The 23,465-nt window shown below is 56.9% G+C and overlaps 1 protein-coding gene across 7 annotated transcripts; it reads right to left on the bottom strand.

Moving 5' to 3' along the window:
* Positions 1-283: 283 nt before the first annotated feature.
* On the bottom strand, positions 284-22,824 carry MAN2A2 (mannosidase alpha class 2A member 2). Of its 7 annotated transcripts, none has more exons than XM_032345498.1 (25): positions 22,579-22,823; positions 22,115-22,317; positions 21,172-21,321; positions 20,357-20,593; positions 20,142-20,286; positions 19,839-20,010; positions 19,251-19,378; positions 18,875-19,048; positions 18,421-18,607; positions 15,792-15,969; positions 15,281-15,483; positions 14,894-15,076; positions 14,604-14,718; positions 14,315-14,382; positions 14,014-14,179; positions 13,250-13,486; positions 12,894-13,016; positions 12,486-12,600; positions 12,102-12,235; positions 11,815-11,956; positions 9,707-9,840; positions 9,379-9,453; positions 7,750-7,944; positions 7,498-7,608; positions 4,504-6,939 (listed from the first exon to the last, which is right to left on the bottom strand). In XM_032345498.1, the coding sequence occupies exons 3-25, from the start codon at positions 21,301-21,303 to the stop codon at positions 6,787-6,789; spliced, it is 3,507 nt and encodes a 1,168-aa protein (XP_032201389.1). In that variant the 5' UTR covers positions 21,304-21,321; positions 22,115-22,317; positions 22,579-22,823; the 3' UTR covers positions 4,504-6,786. The 7 variants fall into 7 exon arrangements, 6 of the variants coding, with proteins under 6 accessions (XP_032201389.1, XP_032201388.1, XP_032201390.1 ...); XM_032345496.1 differs by having other exon boundaries at positions 6,787-6,939; positions 20,357-20,614; XR_004286260.1 differs by lacking the exons at positions 22,115-22,317; positions 22,579-22,823 and adding an exon at positions 284-994 and having other exon boundaries at positions 6,735-6,939; positions 20,357-20,614; positions 21,172-21,303.
* Positions 22,825-23,465: the final 641 nt, after the last annotated feature.

Here is a 23,465-nt window from a genome sequence, read left to right as displayed (position 1 = left end):
CCACGCAGGTGCCCTTAACTCAATATATATTTTTAAACAATCAGAAACTTAAAAGTTGTGACATTACAGAATAAGGAACTTTTTCCCCTGAACCGTCTGAGATTATAGGCATAGCTCCAAGATATTGCAGGTTCAGTTCCAGACTGCGACAATAAGGGAGATATCACAATAAAGCGGGTCAAGTGAAACTTTCTGGTTTCCCAGTGTATGTAAGTATGTTCACACTATTCTGTAGTGTGCTAAGTGTGCACAGCATTATGTCTTTAAGAAAACAGCGTGTGTACCTTAATTTAAAAATACTCTATTGCCAAAAAAAAAAAAAAAAAATCCTAATCATCCTTTGAGCTTTGGGTGAGTGGTGATCTTTTGGCTGGTGGAGGATCTTGCCTCCCTTGATGGCGGCTGACGGATCAGGGTGGTGGTTGCTGAAGGTGGAGGAGCTGTGGCCATTTCTTAACAATTTAGTTTGCCACATTGATTGACTCTTTTCACTAGTGATTTTTCTGTAGTGAGCGAGGCTGTCTGATAGCATTTTACCTACAGCAGAACTTAAAACTTTTTTTTTTTTTAAGTAGGCTACACACCTAGCATGGCCCCCAGTGCCAAAGCAGGGCTTGAACTCACAACCCTGAGATCAAGACCTGGGCTAAGATCAAGAACTGGACACTCAACCAGCTGAGCCACCCAGGCCCCCCTAGAACTTCTCTTAAGTCATCCCTATACCCAACATGGGGCTCAAACTTACAGCCCCAAGATCAAAAGTCACCTGCCTCCCCAACTCAGCCACACTCAGTAGAACTTCTTTTAAAATGGGAGTCAATCCAAGTTTCTGTAATATTGTAAATCCTTTGTTGTCATTTTAACAATCTTCATAGTATCTTCACCAGTAGACATCATCTCAAGAAACCATTTTGCTCATCCACAAGAAGCAACTCCTCATCCATTCAAGTTTAATCATGAGGTTGCAGCATTTCAGTCCCATCTGCGGGCTCCACTTAAAAAAAAAAAAAAAGAAAAAAGACTTTACTTATGAGAGAGAGAGTGAAAGAGCAGCAGGAAGAGGAGAGGGAGAAACAGGGTCCCTGCCAAGCAAGGAGCCCAATGTAGGACTCGATCCCAGAACCCTGGGATCATGACCTGAGTCGAAGGCAGCCTCTTAACAGACTGAGCCACTCAGGGGTTCCCAGGCTCCACATCTAATCCTAGTTCTTTTGCTTTTCCACCATATCTGCAGTGACTTTCTCCACGGACATCATGAACCCCTCAAAGTCATCCATTGGGATAGGAATCAACTTTTCTGAATTGGAATCCTGCTAATGTTGCTCTTTTTATTTCTTTACACAAAGCATGAATATCTTAATGGGATCTAGAATGGTGACTCCTTTCCACAAGGATTATTGCTTTTGGTATTATATCTAAGAAATCGTTGCCAGTCATGAAGACTTCCTCCTGTTTTCTTCTGAGTTTCATAGTTTTAGCTGTTACATTTGGATCTTTGATCCATTTCAATTTTTGTGTGAGGTGTAAGATAATCTTCCAACTTCATTCTTTTGTATGTGGATATCCACTTTTCTCAACACCATTTATTGAAAAGACTGTCCTTACAGCATTTTGTCCTAAGTATGTATCACTCTGTAAGTTTAATTTTTTTTTTAACTTAAATCATCTCTACACCTAACGTGGGGCTCCAAAATCAGGAATTGCATGCTTTACTGACTGAGCCAGCCAGGCACCCCAGTACCTTTCTTTTCCTTTAGCAATGCTTTGAGATCTATTCATGTCAATGCACATGAGTGTTTAGTTCATTCCTTTAAACTACTTTCTAGTATTTCATTATATGAATGGACAGTATTTCTTTATGCATTGCCTTTTTTTATTATCTATTAGTCAGAGAGAGAGCGAGTGAGCGCACAAGCAGGGGGAGCAGCAGGCAGAGCAGAGAAGCAGGCTCCCCACTGAGCAGGGAGCACGATGCGGGACTTGATGCCAGGACCCTGGGATGATGACCTGAGCTGAAGGCAGACGCTTAACTGAGCCACCCAGGTGTCCCTACACCTTCTCTTAAAAAAAATTATTTATGCTCTGTGTCCAATGTGGGGCTTGAACTCACAACCCTAAGATCAAGAGGCATACCCACCACTGGCTTATGCATCCTGGATTTTCGCTTTTCCCAAAGAACACCTTTGTTCTCCCACTGAAGTTTTGCACACTGCAAACTCTTAGCCTCTGCGTGTTTAGGCCATTTCTCCCTCCCTCTGAATGGGAGTGCACCTGCCACCAGATCCCGGCTTGGCAGTCATGTTCCCTAAATCTGAAGGCATTACTTCATGGACTCCAGGGATCTACTGATGCTAACTCGATGTCTGCCAGCGTTCCGGTGATCTTTCCTTTTGGTTTCTCTCTTGTTGATTTGTAGGGGTTTTTTGTTTTTGTTTTTTTGCAGTATGTGTACGGGAGGATTTTTTTTTTAAACATCCCTTTCTTGGAACTTGGTGAGCGCTTCCATTTAAGGACTCCTACATATCTTCCTTTCTGAAGAATGCACCCGCTATCCTTTTGACGGTTTCCTCTTCCCTACTCACTAGTCTCTCCTAAAAGTGCTGCTAAATGCTATGTCATTGCTTCCAAGTCTCTCCGCCTTTTCTTCTTTCTTTGTATTTGAGAGAGAACATGGGAGCTAGGGGGTAGGGGTTGGGGCAGAGGGAGAGCAAATCTTGGGCAGGCTCCCCACCAGGTGTGGAGCCCGACACAGGGTTTGATCTCACGACCCTGACTGAGACCGTGACCTGAGCCAAAACTAAGAGTTTGCTCAACCAGCTGAGCCACATAGGCGCCCCTATCTGCCATATTTCTTAACCTCTTTTATATTTTCCTTTTACCTTGGTGGTGGGTTCGACGGATTCCTCAGCTCAGTTTTCCAAATGCACAAGTCTCTGTGTCATCTGCACCGAATCTGGTGTTACTGCCACGCGTAGAGTCTATTTCAATAAAATATTTCGGGGGGCTTATATTTTGTCACGTTTTTCCTTGCAGTCTCTTCACTTTCTCATCCTGTGCTCCTTGCTTGGCCTGGCTCTGGCCCCTTGGTCACTCTCAGTCACCTGTGTGTGCCACTTGGGCTTGGAGGGCTCCCGGCCACTGCTTTCCCCTTGAGCCACACAGCCTCCCAGCTGCTCAGGCCGTCGCCGTTCTCTCTGTTCTGGGTCAGAGGAGAGCACCTCCAGTCTTAGGAGGACGAGGCTCTTACATTGTTAACCTCTGACCATCCCAAGGCATCCGGGGTTGAGGAGGTAGCCATGCGCACACCCACGCGACCGGTTCCAGTGCAGGCCCCTGGGCTCCCCGCCAGGGAAACCCGACTCCCCCACCCCCGAGTGAGCTCCTCGAGGCTTCCACACTGAGCGCTGGTTTTTAAATCTTCAACCCTGTCGCACATCCCAAGGGCTGGGAAGTCCTCACCTCCCACGGCTCCAGGTCTCCTGTGCCCAGAGTTCACTTTCACTTCAGGCTTACCTCGATCGGGGGGTCCAAAGTCAGGACCCAGAATCGATGAGACTCTGTAGATCCACTCGGTCCCAGTAGCCGCTAAGAAGTTCTGAACAGATTTCCCACAGACCCCAAGTGAAATCGAGGTTTGTTTTGAAGGATCTGGCCTCCTCCTCTCTCACCTGTTCTTGCTATGAGAATTGTCCGCCCCCGCCCCCGCAGTGTTTATGTGGACGAATTTTTGCTAGTGAAAAACAAGAGATCTCGATTTGGGGCGGTGAGCCTCGTTCCCACCACCCAGACTGTGCTTCTCTCCTCCTCCGTGAGGGCTTGGGTGCAGTTAGCTGGCCACTGTGACAGTGGGGGAGGCAGGCACGCTTCTGCTGAGAGATGCCGTCCTTCTGAGGGTCTCTCAAGCCCACCCCCTAGGGAAGCTGGGTCAGCGCAGTCCGTGCCTGGCTCAGCCTGCACAGGAGGACTTGGTTCTTGGTTTCAATCCACCTTGCCGGGGTTCCTTTCTTCTTGGAGGTGGGGTAGTTTTAAGTGGCTTGAGGGGTGCCGGGAGAAAGAGAATTCTAGTTCCAGGGGCTGATGTTGCTTGCATGTCATGTCCTTGTTCTAATTCTGATTATCACCCTCAGAACGGAGGCCTCAGTGTCAGGGCTCCGTGATGAAGGACTGCAGTTTGCCTTAAAAATCAAAGGCCCATTTCTGTACTACTGTATGCAAGAGAATCACCTGGAAGCTTGTTAAAAATGCAGATTCTTTTGAGTGCTATTCCCAGTTGTACGGCGGTCCAAGCAAGTCTCTGTCTCCACTCCACGGGCCCTTGTCCCCACGTCCCGGCTCAGGGGCACCCCCCACCAGGACAGGCTCCAAAGCTGAACCGGAAAGAAACACTCCTGGTGATATGGACCTCACCTTGAACTACGCTGTCTTGAGTGGTTTTAAAAGGTCAGTGTGCAGGATTAAACATTGTTCCGGGCAGATGAATAACTCCATGGAAAATCTAAGACCTTCAGATGTAATAAATAGCCTTTATTCTGCTCATTTCCTGGAGGGGGGGGGTGTTTCACAGAGTCTCCCTTATCGTTTGATTACAAGTCATAGGATACTAGCAGATACCATCTGCTGTGATATAACTACTTGGCATTACTAATAAGATCACCGCTTCTATTTATTGAGCTCCTCTGTGTACCGGGTCCTCTGTGCTGAGCACCTCACCTGGTAATCTCATTTCTTCCGCTGTGACTTAGCATTCCACGTGCCCTGGCCTGATGGTGGTGATAACAGCCCTGGGTGATCTGGAAGAATTCTGGATGTTTGGGGATCTGCTAAGCAGGCCCAGGGGACCCTCTCCAAGGACCCCAAAGCAAGCTTTTCTCCTGAAGTATCAATACTCATCAATATTGGAAAGGCTGCAAACATTTTTTCTCCCAGTCTCATTTGTGTTGGAACCATAATGTTCTCCATCATATGTACACTTTCAATATCTTGGGGTGGTCAAACCTTTTTATTATTCCCATCACTAGATCTTTTAGGTTTCATGTTATGTTTAAAACAGAGCTTCCCATACCAGAGATATAATAATCTCCTGTATATCCTTTAGTAATTTTGCAGTTGAACTTTTCTGTTCTTTCCTCTGGATCTAATTGTCGTGGCAACTGTGAGCTACAGATCTCTTACTTTGAGGGCCACGTGCCTTAAAGTTCTATTTATTAAACAAGCCATCTTTTTTCCCCACTTCAAATACTCCTTTTATCCTACTAAGTTCCTGTCTCCCTGGGGGTCTGCTCCGGGACTCTGCCTGTCGTTCCAGGAGCCTGTTGGTCCTGGAACACACTGAACTTAGGGGCTGATTCGGAGAGAACTGAAATCTTCCGGGAGCATCGTGTCTGCCATGTGTGTCCACTCACAGAATGGTCTTAGCAGGTCTCCTGCGGGCTCTCGTACACTGTATGGGTTGGCCGGGCTGTCGTCTGCAAATAATGACAGCTGTACCTTCCTCTCCTTCACTGCTCTCCCATGGCGGGGGACCATGCCAGGACACCGCTAACGAGTGATGCGTCCTCGGCTCGCTTCCGACTTGTATGGGAATGCCTGTGGTTCTTTAGAATGTCACCAACTGCTGGTTTGTGATAGAGACTTGTTTTCATCTAGATTATGATGTCTCTTTGTCATCTTAACTTACTAAGATTTTTAATAAGGGATAGATCTTAAACTTTACCAAATACTGTTTCAGCATCTATAGAGACTACCAAAAACTCTTCTCTATGAATCAAAGCTGAAATGAAGGCCCATGAGCAGCCATAATGCCTCCTAGTGTACGCTCTGTATCCCCAGTCCCTGTGCCAGGATTCCGTAGAGGAAACCCCCCCCCCCAGCCCTGCCCACGCAGGGATGGGGCCAAGAGCCTTCTTCTCAAACTGCTCACGCTCACAGGCGCCTGGAGGCTTCGCTTTCTTTCCAGGGAAAGGAAATGTGCCAGGCCAAATGCCCCCAGGATGGGAAGGAGCTCCTGAGGACAGTGGTGTACAGAGTACAGGAACCAAAGTGGGGTCAGGGAGGATGGAGGACCCCCAGGTCCCTTCCCTGCCACCAGCCCACACATCAACATACAGACCAAGTGCCTGCGATGGGGGGGGGGGGTCAGTATCTGAAGTGTCCTCTGCGCTCTGGCCATAACATGGTCTCTCGTGAGTCCTTCCTGCCACCCCACAGCCCTGAGCCGGGGTGTGCAGACCAGGGAGCACCTACGGCAGAGTCATCACGGAAAGCAGGGCTCCCTCCTTAGCCCCACTAACTCCAGGTCCCCATCGCCCTCCTCCCAGCTGTCACTCAGCTCCTGCTGGTCACATCTAGACAAGCAGTCCTTCCAGAGCCAGAAAGTCCCCCTCGAGCTGGCTCCTGACTGCAGTGACCCCGGCGCTGGGCGGCTACCCCTCGGCCGCCCCACCAGTTCGGACCCTGCTTCTCCTCCATCCCGTTCTGGGACAACGGGGGGATACTTAAGCCTATGCCCACCTGGGCGCCTCACAACCCAAAGCAGAGGCTGGCCCCGCGCGCTCTGACCCTGGGCCCTCTTGCCACCACCTCACTAGCGTCTGCCCTATCTACCCGACACGGGGCTTGGAGCTGCCCCCGGACGCAGAAGCAAAGATAAACAGAAAATGAGGGCGCAGCCCAGCGTGTCACAGTTCTGAGAGGTAGATCGGGACAGGATACCCGTCCGGTTTGCCCAACCCGACCTTGTGTGAGAGGCAGTCTCTGACGCACTTTCCCTTCAGGCCACAGGAAGCCCTAGCCCAAGCGGAGGCGAAAGGTGGCAATCTCCATGGGCTCCAGATAGACGTCAGTGCTGTTGGAGGGTGAGGCCAGGGGGTACAGTAATGTCAAGGAGGTCGGCTGCAGGAACCCCACGTCCAGGCCATGGAAGAGGCTCCCCAGGGCCACCTGTGGAGAGGGACATGGGACGGGGCTGTGCTGGGCACCCTTCCTCTATATGCCTTGTCACCTTTTGGAGAAGCCCACGGAGGCAACACGGAGCCTCCCCGCACGTGGGAGTCTATGTGCCGTCTCGGAGGGTCCCTGGGATGTGCTCGGCTCTGAACGCTGCCCATGGGCCACAGGGTAGGTAGCGCCGCCCAGAGCCGTGAGCTCCTTGAGGACAGGGACCACATTGGGGTCCACTCTGGACCCGCCGGCGCCCACCCAGACTGCGGCACATGGAGCTGCGTATCAGCGCCAGCTTAACCCATGAACAGAGCTCCCAGAGTAGCAGCATGAGCTTCTGGGGCTTTCACCTTGTGTGACAGTGGTCTCTGCTTGTGGAGCACGAGTTCTCCAGCTGTTTGTCTCGCCCAGAACGCGCCCCCGCCAAGCCTCACTTGCTTTGAAAACACCCATGGACAGCTTCTCCCTCCCTCTCCAAAATGCCCTGGAGGGACCCCCACCCCCAGTCCCATCCTCACTGCCCACCTCACGGCAGCCTCCCCATGTTCCGGCCCATACCTTGCCTTGGCTTGTGGTGCAGTTGAAGCCCAGGTTCTTGGCCTCAAGGCCACAGTCGAAACCCTTGCGGTGTAGGATGAGTGCAGTTTCCGCCGAAGGCAAGGCATCGTCCTGGGTGAAAGACGCGAGGGGCGGTAGGGGGTCGGGGCTGCTCAAGGCTCATGGAGGGGGCAGCCCTGCTCCCCAGCAGGCAGGACCGGGACGGGGAGGAGTCTGGGGCACACCAGGCCAGAGCCTGACGGGGACGCTCACCTCGGCCTGCAGCGTACGCAGGTTGAGCAAGTGGAAGTCACAGGGCAGAGAAGCGGCCAGGGGATGAAACGAGCGCAGCCCGGGGCCCGGGAGCTGCCTCTTGGCTACGGGCAGGGCGAGCACTGGGGTGTTCAGGTACATGGAGGTCAGGTGGCTGAGGAGGGACGGGTAGCTGGTGGAGCGGCCATCCTGGACCTGCGAGGTGGGCCGGAGATGCACGTGAGGGGGACGGTAAACGCGCGCCCGGGTCAGTTCCTCCGGGAAGAGCTTCCCCGATGTGTCTGGGAGGCTCCAGGAGCCTTCACATGAGGCCACTTTCCATCTCATCTCTCACAACCTAGAAAGGACTGCTTGCTAGGCCCTCTCTCCTTGACTTTTTCTGGGGTTTTGCTTCTGTGACATTACAACAAGCACACACCCCATACCCCAAGCACCATCTCCCATCACTGAGATTCTCAGAGTGGGGAAGAGAACAGGAAAGACAGACGTGTGCTGCCCGCAGATGGAGGGCGTACTCGAGTGATCCTGCGGTTTGGGTACAGCCCCACGTCCACAGCACCAGCCCTGGTCCTCAGGCCTGGGGCCCCCCACAGCTGAGCCCACCAAGGACAGCTGCTTAGGTGGCTGACCTGGACTTCCTCTGAGGGGGCTACTTGTCCGTGTTCTGGACTTCTGTCCTAGCATTACCCTCCTGCCCGTCGCCCAGAATCTCTAACTTCCCCTTCGCCTGACCTCCGTTCCCCCGCCAACCCACAAGCTCTCTCCCGTGGCTCGCTATTGAGCCACTGACATCTCCTGCTTCAACAGCCTTTACACCCTCGCCTGCCTCCAGCCTCCCTGGAGGTCCACTCCTCAGTACTCCAGCTGTTCGAGCGACAGCTTAGGGCCAAGCCTGCCTGCTTGGTCCCTCCTGGGCCTCCAGTCAAAGTCCAGGCTCTTCTACCAGCCGGTCCCGGCCCATGACAGTCTGCCCCAAATGACCCCCAATCTCTTGCTAGCCCAGCAACGGCCACTAGAACCTTCTGCCATGACGGAAACACACTATACCTGCGCTGGACGACAAAGTAGCTGCCAGCCACATGTGACCATGGGACGCTCGAAGCGTAACTGGTGTGAATGAAGAACTAAATTTGGATCATGTTAATTAACTTAAATAACCACGCATGGCTAGCAGCTACCGCACTGGGCAGGCAGCTCTAGACAAGGCCGCTGCCCGTTCGCGCGGTCTCTCCTGCCTTCTGCCCTGTGCCGCGGTTTATGGGATCATATCAGACCCCACTTGTCACGCTGTGCTTGGCCGACGCACCCCTGGAAGCTGTCCTCCTCAGCGGCCTTGGCACATGATGTTCTCTCCCTCCTCAGCACCAGGGGGCAGATTTCTACCTCCATTTTACACACAAAGCTTGCCCCCCTCCCCCCGCAAGCGAAGTCCTAGAGAGTGGGGTGGGGGGTGGGGTGAGGAACGCGGATGTTTGTGTCCCCCTCAGGCCTACAGCACAAGAGCTTAGGATCTCCATAGTGAGTGAGGACTGAGCCACAGCCTCAGGGGACTGAGTGGCAGGCTCTGTCATCCGCAGGTCCAGGCACAACTCGCTACCACTAGTCCGACACCCCATCGCTAGCCCTTACCTCGAGGTCACCGCTCCTGCTGCTGTGAAAGACCAAGTCCCTAAACATGGCTGCCAGTTTGGAGAAAAAGCCAGGCTGGTGGGGGCAAAGAAAGCCATGAGATGCACGGGGCTGCAGCAGAGGGCTAGAGGACACGGTGGGGACCGCGGCACAGAGGAAGGCGGGAGGTGCCGCAGGAGATGGAAGTGCCAGGCTGTCCGGCAGAGCGTCAGGCTCACTCCCCGCACCCCCGGAAGAGCCCTACTCTCGCTACCCCTCATGCGCCTCTAGCTCTGCCACCCAAGGACCAGCCTGACCTGGCTCCCGGGGAGGAAGACCCAGAATTTACCTCACTGCCCAGGCTTCGCCGCTCCAGCAGGAGGCGGAAATGGTTGCAGGTTCTCTTGTTGTCCTTGAGCCCTTGGCCCAGACCCCGGTTGTCGTCCTGCATGAGCCGTCGGTCCAGGATCACCTCCAGCTGGCCTGGGGACGCTAACTGTGAGCCACGGTCCTGCGACCCCCCCATCCCCACACAGACACTGGGCTTTGGAAGGAGAATCCCAACCACGGGCCCCGGGGGACCCACCTGGTGAACTCGCCGGACACAGAGTCACCGAGCGGAGGCAGAGCCGTGGGAGCTGGGGCTCGAAGGGGGCTGAGTGAGGGCCATTGTCCCAGAAGAGGAAGCAAGGGGCCCAGAACGGGCAGGTGGGCCCTGTGCCTCAGGCTGGGGACCTTATCTGGACTGGCCACGTTAACAAAGTGAAAAAGCGAACAGAAGGGCTCGGGGCGGCCCACAGAGCTTCCTGCGCAGGCCCGAAGCCAGGCACCCCGGGCAGACTTTGTTGTGACTGGAACATGCGCCCGCCCCGCCCCTACTCTACACTGGGCTGGACTCCAGCTCGGCTGCCTCGTCTGTCACAAGGAGGGCACAGGGGACAGGCAGATGGCAAATCAGACACAGGCTCAAATTAGGTATCATTTTGGGTTGCCGTGGGGAGAAGGGATGGCAGAGGAGCACCAAGGCTTTCTTTGTAAAATACGCTTGGGGAAGGGGCTCCCTGCAAAGCTGATGTATGTCGGGGTGTGGGGTTTTCCCAGCACCTGCTTTTTTAAATAATCTCCTGAGGGAGTCTACTCAGGGGCCCCTAACCCTCTCCCCAGCCCAATTCTGACTGCTCTAGTTTCTAAGTCTTTTATATGCACGGGTCCATTTTAGGACTTCTGGAGATCTTTCCAGAAAAGGTTGCTCAGGGTAAAAAACGATAATCTCAGGGCACCTGGGTGGCTAGTCTGTTAAGTGTCTGCCTTTGGCTTGGGTCTTGATCTTGGGGTCCTGGGATCGAGTCCTGCATTGGGCTCCCTGCTCAGCAGGGGGTTCTCCTTCTCCCTCTGCTCGTGCTCTCTCTCTCAAGTAAACCAACAAAATCTTTAAAAAACAAACACATAAAAAATAATCTCTGAACACATTGTTTCCCAAAAGGGCAGAGAAAACCAAGGCAGGGGGACCCCGGGCTCAGCTAGCAGCCAATGGTGCAGACAGAGCTGGGCACAGTCTGACAGCAGGGTGACCCCGGGTGAAGGGGGAGCAGAGCCATGCTCCTTCAGCAGTGGGGCAGGCCTCCACGACCCCGGCCACTGGCCCCCAGCACAGCCTAGACCGGGCATTCTCAGCTCAGCCCTGCACAAAGGCTCCATCCCAAACCCAGAAAGTCGGAAGGCCTCAGAGGCCAAGTGCAAACTGTTCTATTTACCCTGAGGACACGGAGCCACCTCAGCTTTCCTGGCATGGCCCAGCTCCAGCCCGGTACTCCTCCTGGCTTTGTTTCAATTTTTAAGAACAACAATTCTCTCTTTTAATGACTGTTAATAGGAAAACAGTATATCCCTTTCTTCTTTGCTCAATTTTTTAAAATTAAAAACATCCTTTTTTTTTCCATAAGTGAGCAAGAGGCTGGGAGAGGGAGAGAGAGAATCTCAAGCAGGCTCCATGCCCAACGTGGAGTCCTACACCGGGCTCGGTCCCACAGCCCCGTGGTCATGACCTGAGCCGAAATAAAGACTTAGATGCTTAACTGACTGAGCCACCCAGGCACCCGTGAAATACTTCATTATAACATCAAATGCACTTTTCCAACTGCCCCTACCTCCATCCCTGGCCAGGAAAATGGGGCCGCAGAGCTCAGTTCAGAATCGCTGTTCAATACCCTGGTGCTTCTAAAAAGGACCCAACAGGACCCCATCCCCAGGTCACCTCCATGGCTGCCTCCACTAGGAGGGTGACAGCCGGCATCTGCCTTCCTGCCGTGCCCGTGCGACTGACAGGTGCTGCGAATGTTCTCCAAGCCTGAAGGTGATGCAGACCACAGGGGTGGGGCCCGCTGAGAGGAGGCCCTGGGGCACAGATGGGACTCTGCCTCGTCCTCCACTCTCAGCATAGCTGGGCTCCCCACTCACCATCATGTAGGCTCGAGACCCCCAGGGCCTGGGCAGTGTGCAGCGTGAGGCGGTCCCGGGCGTCCTGGATGTAGGCCATGACCGGCATGGGGTAGAAGTTGGCCTGCAGGGGCAGCTTCTTCAGATAGCGCCGGGGCTGCACCTGGGAGGGCAAGGCCGGCTGATCAAGGGCGTCTGGGCACCCTCTGGGCCCCAGGGGTCCCCAGTCTGAAGGGGCCCTGATCATTTTCGCCTCGGATTCCTCTTCCTCTACCAGGGCCGACTATTCTCAAGGCCCTGGGAATCACCTGAAAGCCGTTGAGGTCCGTGAAGAAGGCACCCTGGCTGTCAATGTCCGTGTGGAAGCGCAGGGCCAGCTCCTGGTTGACGTAGTCGCGGATGTCCACCAGGGATGACATGTCCAGAGACAGCCCCTCCACCCCTGGGCAGAAGGACAAAGGGAGAGCGTGGACAGGCCTGAGAGACGGGCTGGGGGAGGCTGTGCCCATCCTGCCAGCTACTCCCAGCATTTCTGCAGGACCTTCCCCGCTAGAGAACTAACGTCCTTCTGGTCTCAAACAATACGTTTGTTGAAAACAGATGTGTGAGCAGAGAACAGGCAGAAGGCAGAGTGTGGCCTAGCTGGTGCAGTCCTGACCTTCCTTCTGACCTTGCTCGTCCGCCAAGCTCACCTGGCAGATTATAAAGCCGGACCACCTGGCGGACATGCTCATAGTAGGCAACGACCTCCGAGAAGAAAGGGCCTTCGGTGACACGCAGCACAGGGGGATCCTTGGGGATGTACGGCTGGGGACAGGGCAGAAGGCAGCTAAAGCCACAGCACAGAGGGCAGAGCAGGGAGGTACTGGCCCAGCGCTGCCAGAAGTACTTGTTCCCAGCAGGCCCCGGCCTGAGAGCCCCAGCTGAGCCGGCCCAAGGCCCCAGCTGCTCCTTGGCGCACCCCACTCCCAGAGGCAGCCGAGGCCGGGCCCCCGGCAGGCAGGGACGACCCTGGAAGGAGGCCTGTGGCCACATCCCACCGCTGCCTTGGTTCACTGGGCTCCTCGGATCCCCGGATTTTTGAGCAGTCTTAGGGTTACCTGGGCCTCCCCATCAGGCAGGAAGAGATAGGCTCCACTCTTGTCCTTGGACGCACGAGTGCCATAGATGAGGAACTCCATGTTCACCCGCTGCTCCTGCTCCTCATCCACCCTTCGGACGCTCTGCCAAAGAACACAGCCCTGACCCCTGGCCCCACACCAGCATGTCAGGCCTGCCCCCTGGGAGGGCACGGACGAACCTCCCCGAGGAGCCAGCTCAGCTTCCCCGTGCCACCCCCTCCCACCGCTCAGGAGCCGAGAAGGCCCACTCCGTGGCCTCTGACAGTCACGAGGCCGCTCAGCACCCCCACCCCCGCCAGGTAGGCCCTCCTCAGCCCTGGGCCCTGTCTCTTTACCTTGAGGAGCCCGGTGAGGCCTGAGAACCAGACCTGCATGTAGCGGTTGCTGAGGGCAAAGTCACTGGCACCAGAATCAATGATGCGCAGGGGAAACGCATCCTGCCTGCTGATGGACAGCTGCCGGCCGTGCAGGTAGATGCGCACGGAGGCCGGCAGGGTGCGGGGCCCGTCCAGGCCCAGCTGCAGCTGCAGCACGCCGAGGCCCAGGGCCGGCAGGCGGATGGGCACAGACACCTGCTGGCGCAGGAGGGGTGAGGAAGGGAGCGGTGAGGAAGGCAGGGGTGAGGAAGTGCGGCCCATGGCATGGGCATCCATTCTGGGTGCAGGCCTGGGAGTCTAGTCCCAGGACATTTATTTTTTCCTTGAGAAAGGCTGAGGAAATGCCCACACCTGGGGGGGGTCCTCTGTCCCCCCAACGCCGCCTCTGAAAGTCGAGGGGACATCACTTGCCTCTAGTCAGACTTTCAGGAATCTCATATGATAACTGAGAAACTATGAAACAGGAAGCACATGGCAAGGCAACCTAGTCCCCATTTTTGCTTTCCTACCGCACCAAACCTCCCCTTCCTGAGAACCTTCCACTCCTGACTCATGTCCCAGGAATGACCGTCCTCTGGTCACCCTCTCCCCAGGACCCCTGTCCCCAACCTAGGCAGGAAGCAGGAGAGTGGGAGGCCTGTGTCCCAGGTGGAGTGAGGCCCCGGGGAGGGGCCCCGGGTCAGCACAGAGGGCTGGGGCCCATGCCCTGGGCCGTCACTCACCTGGTAGACATCGGCGACCGTGCTGGTGGCAGAGCTCCAGTGTGCGCTGATCTGCACCGCCAGTGGCTGACCGTCCTCTGAAAGGACACGCACTCGGGGCGAGCTGACCAGCAGGGACACCACACTGAACCGCTCCTGATCCAGGGGGTTGAAGAGCACCACATACCTGTGGGGAGAGGCAGGCTCACTCACCTTGGAGGCCACTGGCTCTGGGCAGTGGGAGCAGAACTGTGGCCAGGCCACGTCCCACAGGGCCTGGGCAGGCATGGGGGAGACGGTGCCGGGAGCCAGCAGGGCTCACCTGGGGGAGGAATCCAGCTGGATCACTGTGCGCTCCGGCAGGGCGTCGTGATTTAAGCGGGTGTCATCCTGGGGATTAGATGGTGGGAACGGAAGAACCGTCACCGGGCTTGGCCTGGCTCAGGGTCTTGTCTCCTCCCCAGCCCCTGCCTATCCTGGCTGTGGACCACCAGCTGCACTGGGCACGGATCCTTCCCTCCAGCGCAGGCAGGACAGGAAGAGGGACGCCCTCGTGGATGGGACTGCACACTCCAGAGAGCGCCCCGAGCGGACAGAGAAGCGGGGCTCACCATCTGGAGGAAGGGCGCCTCAGGCTCGAAGCGGTAGGTCTCCTTGTCCCCCAGCACCAGATAGTGAGCCGCATTGATGATGACCTGCTTCAGGCTCACAAGGGAGCGCAGGAGCCTGGGGGCACAGGAGGCAGGAGGGGGGCCATGGAGAACACGGCCACAGACAGACTGCTCACCTCCCCCGCAGGAAGAGCCCTCGGCAGACCTGCCCACTGACTGCCCAGCAGGGCGTTTCTTTAGGACAGTGGGCAAGGACGTGGATCCAGCAGGGAGGAGGAGGGAGCCCCCACCTGATGCCATAGTCTGCCACAACCGCCTCCTTGGCGGTGCCGGTGATGGCGTCGTGGTGCTGGAAGAGGCCCAGAGTGCGTCGAGCTTCCGTCAAAAGGGCGAAGTCCGAGAGCGGGTACTGGCTGGCCAGTCCAGAGCGGCGGGCGTGAGCGGTAGCCAGACTGTATAGTATCTCCGCACCCCTGCCCAGAGAGAGGGGTCACACACCTGCCTACACGACCCCCAGGTCCGCCCTGCTCAGCAAGCCCCAACCCCTTCCTTCCACCACGTCTCCGCCAGCCTTCGTCTCCAAGCGCTTCTAGTGCATTCTAAGCCAATCCGGCTCCTCCTGAAACCCTGAAGGCTCATTCTCCTCCCTCTGGCCTGGAAGCGGGGGTGAGCCTCACCGCAGGTGGGCTTCCAGGACCCGGTCCAAGCTCTTGTAGAAGGGCCGAGAAGTGTAGTAGCCAGTCCAGTAATGGTCCTCCCGGTCCGCGTAGGAGAAGAAATCCCCGCTCAGCACGGGGAAGCCTGGAGGCCGGGCCCCTGGCTCCACCCCGGTCTTCTTGTACAGAGCGTCAAAATAGTCAGAGAGGGTGCCGAACTGGGCCTGCGGAGACCCCAAAACCCGCTCCCATCAGTTCCAGAGCTTCTAGAAGCTGTGGCCCCCAGGGCTGCAGCCGGGCACTGGGGGCAGGTATTCTGCCTATGTGCAGGCAGCCGTGGCATGTCCTGCCCTGCGGGACTGCACGCAGACGCTAGGAGGCCCGCAGAGGAACTCTGACAGAAAAGGGAGGCTCTTGCCCAAGAGTCGGGCACAAACCACCGCCCGGAGCTGGTAACCTCCCAGGCCAGGCCAATCTGCAGCACTGGGGAGGGACCCCCCAACCCTGCCCCCCAGCTCGGCGCCCCTCCCACCTGCACATGGAGGTCAGGCTTGCTGTTGAGGAAGTCAAAGAGCCGCTGGTAGTTGAAGAACTGGGCATCCCACTCCTGGGGCTTGTCGTATCGGAAGTCATCCCCCAGTGGCACCAGGAGGACGTTGCTTCGGAACAGCCGGGACTTTTTCCGGTACTGGTCCAGGAGCAGCGCGGCCCTGCAGTGGGGAAGGGCACGGGCCCCAATGGAGTCTGGGCCTAAGAGGAACGGGGCTGAGCCAGCCCCAGAGGGCCCCTGAACACATCCATCAAGGAGTCATGGGGCCCACAGTGGGCACCACCCAGACTGGGAGACCTGTGCCTGGGAGCCCCATGTTCTCTGGATAGTTCTGACAACCAGGGACGTCTTCCCAGGCTGGGCTGTGGTTTCTGGCTGCAGGTCCTGGATATCACAGTGGCCCTTGGACACTACACGCAATGCAGCACCCCCCCACCATTCTCCTCCAGATGCAAACCACACTCCTCTGTGCCTTCCGTTCCCACTCCACAAGCCCAGCTCTTCTGTCTCCTGGGTCCCTCCATCCCCAGCGGTTCCCCAGCACACTGTGCCTGTGTCCCTCAGAGCAAGGGGCCCAGCACTGGAGGCGGGAGTCCAGGTGAGCCCCCTGACCGCCCCCTCGGCCGGCCGGCGTGCGGGGGCATCAGCAGGAGCGTCTCTGGCAGCCCCACGGTCACCCCACGGAGCGGATGTCAGCCAGCATGCACATTTCTCATGCCTGAGGTTCAGCAAGGTCCTCTCTTCTCATCCTGAACTTTTCTGTGCTGTTTTCTGAGGCTAAGAGGGGAACCTTACATTTAAATCTAGTAAATCTCACCAGGTTGGATTTGACCCACATCACACACAACCTGTTGCGATCTTGTAGGATCCTGACCCTGACACCTGGCTTCACTTTGCCTACCAGTTAGTGGCACAGCACACCACCAAAGAGCCTAGAACCAGAGCCAGGCTAGGCCAGCTCCACACGGACTAGGCTGAGTGACTCTAGGCAAATTACTTAACTTCTCTGGGCCTCAGTTTTTATAAAATGAGGAAACCATCAGTACCTACCATCATGATGTTTTTTTTTTTTTTTTAAAGATTTTATTTATTTACTTGAGAGAGAGACAGTGGGAGAGAACATGAGCGAGGAGAAGGTCAGAGAGAGAAGCAGACTCCCCGTGGAGCTGGGAGCCCGATGCGGGACTCGATCCCGGGACTCCGGGACCATGACCTGAGCCGAAGGCAGTCGTCCAACCAACTGAGCCACCCAGGCGTCCCCATCATGATGTTTTGATAATTAAACTAAACAGGGGCGCCTGGGTGGCTCAGTAGGTTAAGCCTCTGCCTTCAGCTCAGGTCATGATCTCAGGGTCCTGGGATGGAGCCCCGCATCGGACTCTCTGCTCGGCAGGGAGCCTGCTTCCCCATCTCTCTCTGCCCGCCTTTCTGCCTACTGGTAATCTCTCTCTCTGTCAAACAAATAAAATCTTTAAAAAAAACCAAAACTACACAAATTCGTATATACTGAACACTTAGAATGGCGCCTTGCACATACAGTAGGAACGATAAATACACACTTGTCATTTTCGTTTTCAGTGAAGTAACTGGTAAAAATCAATAGAAAATCAGAGCCTCGCAGCCTCTCGTTAAAGTCCCTGTCTCTTTTCAGACCAATCTAGTAATTGGCACATTGTGGTACCGTGGTTCACTCAGCCACTAATCTACTTAACTGTGCTGACCCGGCAGGTACTATTATACTACTCTGCGCTCAAGGGAGGACCCCTCGAACACCCTCTTCCCCTAATTCCTGAGCCTAGTGAGCCTTTCAAAGGAGAAGACGAAGTTACTCTCATGACTTGCCCTCCGCAGACCTGGGCTGGCATCACAGGTCACAACTGCTGCTCTAAGACACACCGCGCCTTAACAGCCCTAGAATCTTGCTTAGAATCAGCATTCAGATTTCTGAGTTTCAGAAACAAAAGACCATTTTCTTTCCCTTTTGGTCACACATTTCCCCTCTCAGACCTCATGGAAATCTGAGTTACTGCAACACAAAAACCAGTTTAACTTGTTATATTCCCAAGGCCATTTGTTTCCGGCCAACCCACTGTTCTAGATCACGCTTAGTCTGCCCTATCCCGGGGCGTGGGCTGACTTCAGCAACAGAGACATCTTTAGGGGTCCCTAATGACCCTTGGCGGCACAGGTGGGCTTTCTCGGAGGCTGGGGGCTCTTGGGCAGGACTGACTGTGCATCTGAATGGGGGCTCGTGGCCAATTTTGAGCCAAATCAGGATGCCCATGCTAAATAAAGGCATATCAGGCCACAGGGTGCAAAGAAATTCACTTATTTTGAGAATTGTTCCCTTCTGAGTCAATCAACCGGCACTGGCTGGGAAATATCCTCATTTGGGAAAATAAAACCATTCTGGATAATTCCAGTTTTCCAGGGAGGTTCAGTAAAGGAGCTGCCACCTTAGTGGCTGGGGACCTGAACTCACTCCCTGTGCCCACCCCCCTTTCTACAGAGGTACAAACGCCCCCACCCCCTGTGAAGCAGAGCCCGGCCTGAGGCCAGGTCTCCTGGCTCCTCTGTGTGAAATGGCCCAGCGTAGACCGGAAAAGAATACCTCTCAGCCACGTTGGCCTCTGTGATGGCCCGGGGCGGCACCTTCCAGGGGCAGTTGATGCGTCCACCTGGCAACCGCTTGAAATCGAACTGGCAGCAGATCTTGGGGTCCGGGCCGCAGGTATGGGGCACGTCATAGCTGTAGAAAGGCATCATGTGGCAGAAGATGTCCGTGTTGGCGTCTGAGTCTGGAGAAGACAGAGCGGGCCATCAGCCGGAAGCAGGCTACCCCCGGAGCCCATGGCGTCTCCAGGGGCCGGGCCGCTCAGACCCGCGGGATAGACATCAGGCCCTGCAGAGGCCAGGGGTGAACGTGACCCCCGACATCCCCCGAAGGAGGAGAGCACTCTGGCCACCAGCACTAGCGCTCGCTGGTCTGTTCTGGAGCCTTATTTCTCATCCCCCTGTCCTTCCCCAGGGAGAACTGTGACCCGCTCCACCCTACCTGGTCTTACCCCAGGTCTGCCTCCACATGAACTCCAGACTGTGGGTGGCAGCAAAGTGCTTCTTGATGGCATAGTGCACCCTCTGGATCAGCATGCTGGTCAGGTTGGCACGGCGCAGCAGGTAGGGAATGGTGGAGCTGTAGCCAAAGGGGTCCACTGCCCAGCCAGAGCGCGGGGTTGCACCTGAGAGGACACGGGAGCCACAGGTGGGCTCCCTGGTCCTGGGAAGCGAGCTCCCTTCTTGTCATCATGCCAGGCCCAAGCTGGTGGAATCAGCCTGGAAAGGGAACACCCCCCCAACCCCTGCCAATCCGTGCCCCACAGGCCCCTGCTGCATCCTGGGCCCAGCTATGGGGACAGACCCCATTCCTGAGCCCAGACTCACCGAGGTTTCTCTCCAGCCACTGGTGGCCCTCAATAAGCTGGTCAATGAGTGCAAAGTAATGGGAGTTGGCCTCGTCCGGCATCACCCAGCCTCCTGTCACAATCTCCAGCTGCCCGTTTCCCACCAGCCTGGAATGAGGGACTCACACTCAGCGTGGGGCAGGGATGCTCTCCCAGTCCCGCTGACCAGAAGTGCCAGGACCTGTGCCTGCTGGCCTCACCGAGCCCACTCGCCTCACCCAGCCCAGCCCAAGCCCAGGACCCACAGAACAACTGAGCACCCTCCTCTCCCCACCATACAACCTCCATGCTGTCCAGGCCGGCCTCTCTTTGGACCTCCATCTACGCTTCCTGGGGCCAGGCCCTGGGGTCTTTCTTCTCCAGGCATACAGCTTCATGTGACTCTGATTTCTCCTAACACCAGCTCTTGTGTTCTTTGCCTCGGCCCCTCTGCCATCGCTCCTCCCTGCCCTGCTTCCCTCTGCCTCTCCCTGCCACACTGGCGCCCACCACTTGGCCTCCAGCTGCTCTGGCAGCCATCCCGGGGCCCAGATGGCAGCCCTCCCGTGCCTCCCCGGTGGGCACTGGCCTGCGGACTGCTGCTTTCTTCTGGGCATTGATGTTGTCCCACCACTTAGCGAAGAAGGAAACTTCCGCCCAGAGGAAGCGCCGCCGGGGGTCCTCCTGCAGCTTGCCCACCATGCTGTTGAGAATGTGCTGGGTTTGCTCTGTGTAGTACTTGTCAAAGGTCTTGATCCAGCCTGGGGAGCCAAAACAGGGTCCCCTTAGGACGCCAGCCTCTTTGTGGGCCCCTCCCTCACCCCGACATCGGAGAACTCCGCCCCCCCCTGCCCGGCACAGCCCGGCTCCCAGGGCTCCACCGGGGCCTCACCCGGGTCATTGTGGGAGTGAGGCACCACGAACACCTGCAGGTCTTCAGCGTCCCAGTCGTGGGGCCCGTAGGAGATGTCGAAGCCTTGCTTCCACACGCCACCATCCACGTTGTCAAAGGGCAGCTCCTCTGATATGGTCAGCATCTGCCGGGCCAGAGAGCAGCTCAGCGCCCAGCCACAACCACCAGCGCTCCCTGCCAGCGCGGACCCCTACCTGTAGCTCTGGCTTCTGGCCCCGGCCCCCCAGAGCAAACTGGCAGTCTTGAGGGGAGATGGAGAAGAAGCTGGGCCGGGGCTCTGGTGGCACCACCCAGGAGCCGTTGGCCGTGTAGTAGGGCAGCAGGGCGGGCGGACCCTCCGCGTTGGCTGTCAGCTCCAGCACCGAGTCCTTGATGTGGCTGATGATCTCATGGTTCTCCTCCAACAGCTGTTCCAGCTGCTCAATGCGGTTCTGCAGCACAGAAATTTGGCTCTGCCGAAAGATCAGAAAGCAGTCACCCACGGCTCCTGGCGCCACAGGGAGGATCTCTGCGTGGGGCCCACCACCAGAGGCCTGACTGTGATCCTTCTCCCCAAGTGCAGGCAGAGCCAGGAGCCTACAGGCCTGGATGGCTCTGGTCAGATAAGGGGAGATCTGCAAATCACTAGAGGACTACAGTCCACTTGGCTTGGGAGTACCCTCGCCGCCCCGCCCCCAACCCACCCCGGCTCATGGAAAGCGAAGATTTCATCTCGAGTGCCTATTCTCCAGGTGTGGCCTGTCTGGGGCATGGTGCTGACAAGGACTGCATCCGGGCTTAGTGGAAAGAATGCTGCAATCCATTAGCAATGTCTGCCAAGAATTCAGGAGGACAGAACGGCAGGACATGTTCCTCCTTCTCTCTTTTTGCTATCCTTGTTTTTATCTTTGCGTTTCTAGAAAATCTGCCTATTGGAAAGAGACATTTCTGTCCTGGGCTGACAGTGACTCTCCACCTGAGCTGAGATGACCTGTGTACATGAAGAGATTAGCAGCCAGGTCTGACTCACCCGGGGGAAGTTCCCACCATTCTGGTGACGGGTGGGGTCATGCTGCACTCGGTCCAGCATCAGGTAGAGCGAGAAGACAGCCACGCAGAAGATCGCAGCCCCGCATACTGTCACCTGCTTTTTCAGCTTCATACTGGCCTCCACACACACCTGGCAGGAGGGACACCATTTGTGGCTCCAGCAGGCAAAATCCCTTTGTTGATCTTTCCACCAAATGCCCCAAAGAGTTTCTGAGTGCCACCGTCTAGGTGCATCTATTTGCCTGACTCCAGAGAAAAGCAAGTTTCTAAGGATCAAATCCCAACATTGGCTGTGGAGCCTCCTCTCTCCGCTGAGACCCAGAAAGCTCCAGGAGCTCGTCCTGTCCAGTCCTGGGGCAGCTCTGCCCCTAGGATGCCGAGGCTGCTCCTTCCCAGGGTAACACAACAGGATAACAGACTTCGCAGGTCTGACTCCAGAGTTCACCCCACAACCTCAGGGTCATAATTAGCTTCCCTACAAGAAAGACACAGCCAAAGGAGGTAGGTGTCCAGTCTCCTCGACCATGTGCTTCTAGTTTCAGAGGAATAAACAGATTTAGTTTGCTTTAAAGGCACGGACAGGAAAGCCTTTCTTCTGCCCTCTTGGCTCAGACGGATGCACACCAGAAAACGCCTGGCACAGCACGTCTCATTAAGAAAATCAGAATGAGTTCACAAAGCTGCAAGAGCGCCTCACGTTTCTCACACCAAATGGGCCCTGCTTCTTCTCAGGGCTGGTTGGGATTCCTGCAGGGGGTAACTTCCAGCTTTTGGTTCTAGAGCACTTGGGGGACCCCCTTGGAAGCCAGCAGTGATTGGTGCCCAAAGTCCCCCGGCTAGAGAGAAGCTGCGCACACTGCTCCGCTGTGGGGCAACTTCGGGGTACCAGTGCCCGCTGCCACCGCCCGCGGGCCCCCACTTGCCTGCTGGGGCGGAGGGAGGCCGCTAGCTGCTGGGCCGAGCGTGGGCGGAACCGCCGCTCCGGAGACTGGCTCCCGCCCTGGGGCCGAGGAGCTCTGTCGCCTCTGCGCGTCGTGCCCTACTTAGCACGATCTGATTCCGCTCAGAAGCCTCCGGGCAATATTTTTAGCCCTTGGAGGTTGGGTCTAGGCCAAAGTGGGTGGAGCTGCGGGGAGAGAGAGTTGGGTCACAGGGTGGATAGGCACCTGCCGCCGGGTCTCCGGAGGCCCGCCCGCCGGCTGGCCCAGCCCCCTCCCGGCCGCGGCCCTCGCCGACCCTCCCGGCGCCGGGGACCGCATCGACAACGGCAGGGTGCGGGAGCGCGGGCCGCCTCCGACCCGAAGCGCCGCTCGCTCTCCTGCTGCCCACCCCGGTCGCGGCCCGGGGTGCAGCCGGAGCCCTCCCCCGGGTCCGCCAGGCGCGTTACCGTCCGCGGCCGGCCTCCGCGCCGCTCCAGGCCCCGCCGGCCGAGCTGCGCCCCTCACATCCCCGGGGGCGGCGGCTCGCGCGGAGGCAGCGACGCAGGCGAAGGCGGGCGTCAGCCCAGCCGTCGCTGCCGGCTCCGCGCGCCGCAGCCGCGCTCCCGCGGGGCCACGGTCGCCCCCGCGCTCCGCTGCGCCTGTCCCGCGCCCGCCCTGCCGCCTCCCGCGGCAGCCCGCCGACCAGCGCGGGGGGCGGAGACAGCCGCGCCGCGCCGGCCCCGCCCCCGCCAGCCGGCCCGGCCCCTCCCGCGCGCTCCCCGTCGCGGCCCGGGGACCGGCAGCGGGGCCGCAGTGCGCAGCCGCAGCCCGGGCCGGGCCTGGGCGCGCTGCGGAACCTGCGCGAGGGGCGCGCAACTTTATTTTCTGCATCTGACTAGCGTCCGCGCTTTGCCAAGCAGCAGGGGAAACGTTCCTCCATTTCAGCCGCCGAGCGGTGAAGCCCATTTTCCGAGCGCGCCCTGTTCTGCGCCGGGCCGCCCTGACTGGATGCGGCTACGCTTCTCAGGCCAAGGGGTGCTGCTCCTCCCCACACGTGCGTTGATCACGATCCCTTTCCGTGCTTGCCACGCCGTCGGTAAGACACCGTCTTCCTGGTGGTTCTTCTTTCACCGGGCGTCTGGGTGGTTCATAATTTTGCAGCGTCATAAACATACGCAGTGAACATCTTCCTGAATTCCACATTTTTCTTCTTCGGACAGATTCGCAGCAGTGAGATTACCTGGGCCTTAAAGATAGAGACCTGTGTGAGCCTACTTGGAGATCTGTTGTTCCCCCAAAGGATTGTGCTATCAGTGACAAACTGTTGAATATTGCTTACACAGTTTTAAAAAAA

This window comes from Mustela erminea, chromosome 5, assembly GCF_009829155.1.
Source record: "Mustela erminea isolate mMusErm1 chromosome 5, mMusErm1.Pri, whole genome shotgun sequence".
Taxonomy (NCBI): Eukaryota; Metazoa; Chordata; class Mammalia; order Carnivora; family Mustelidae; genus Mustela; species Mustela erminea.
The sequence above is the reverse complement of the archived record's forward strand: the minus strand, read 5'-3'. Positions and strand labels throughout refer to the sequence as shown.

What these genes read in the sequence shown, in the direction of transcription:
- MAN2A2 (XM_032345496.1), bottom strand. Translation starts at nt 21,303, where the DNA reads ATGAAGCTGAAAAAGCAGGTGACAGTATGCGGGGCTGCGATCTTCTGC. An exon ending in ATGGTGGGAACTTCCCCCGG is followed by an intron (nt 20,615 to 21,171) that starts GTGAGTCAGACC and finishes ATCTTTCGGCAG; the next exon opens with AGCCAAATTTCTGTGCTGCA. An exon ending in GGCGAAGCCTGGGCAGTGAG is followed by an intron (nt 9,454 to 9,706) that starts GTAAATTCTGGG and finishes TGCCCCCACCAG; the next exon opens with CCTGGCTTTTTCTCCAAACT.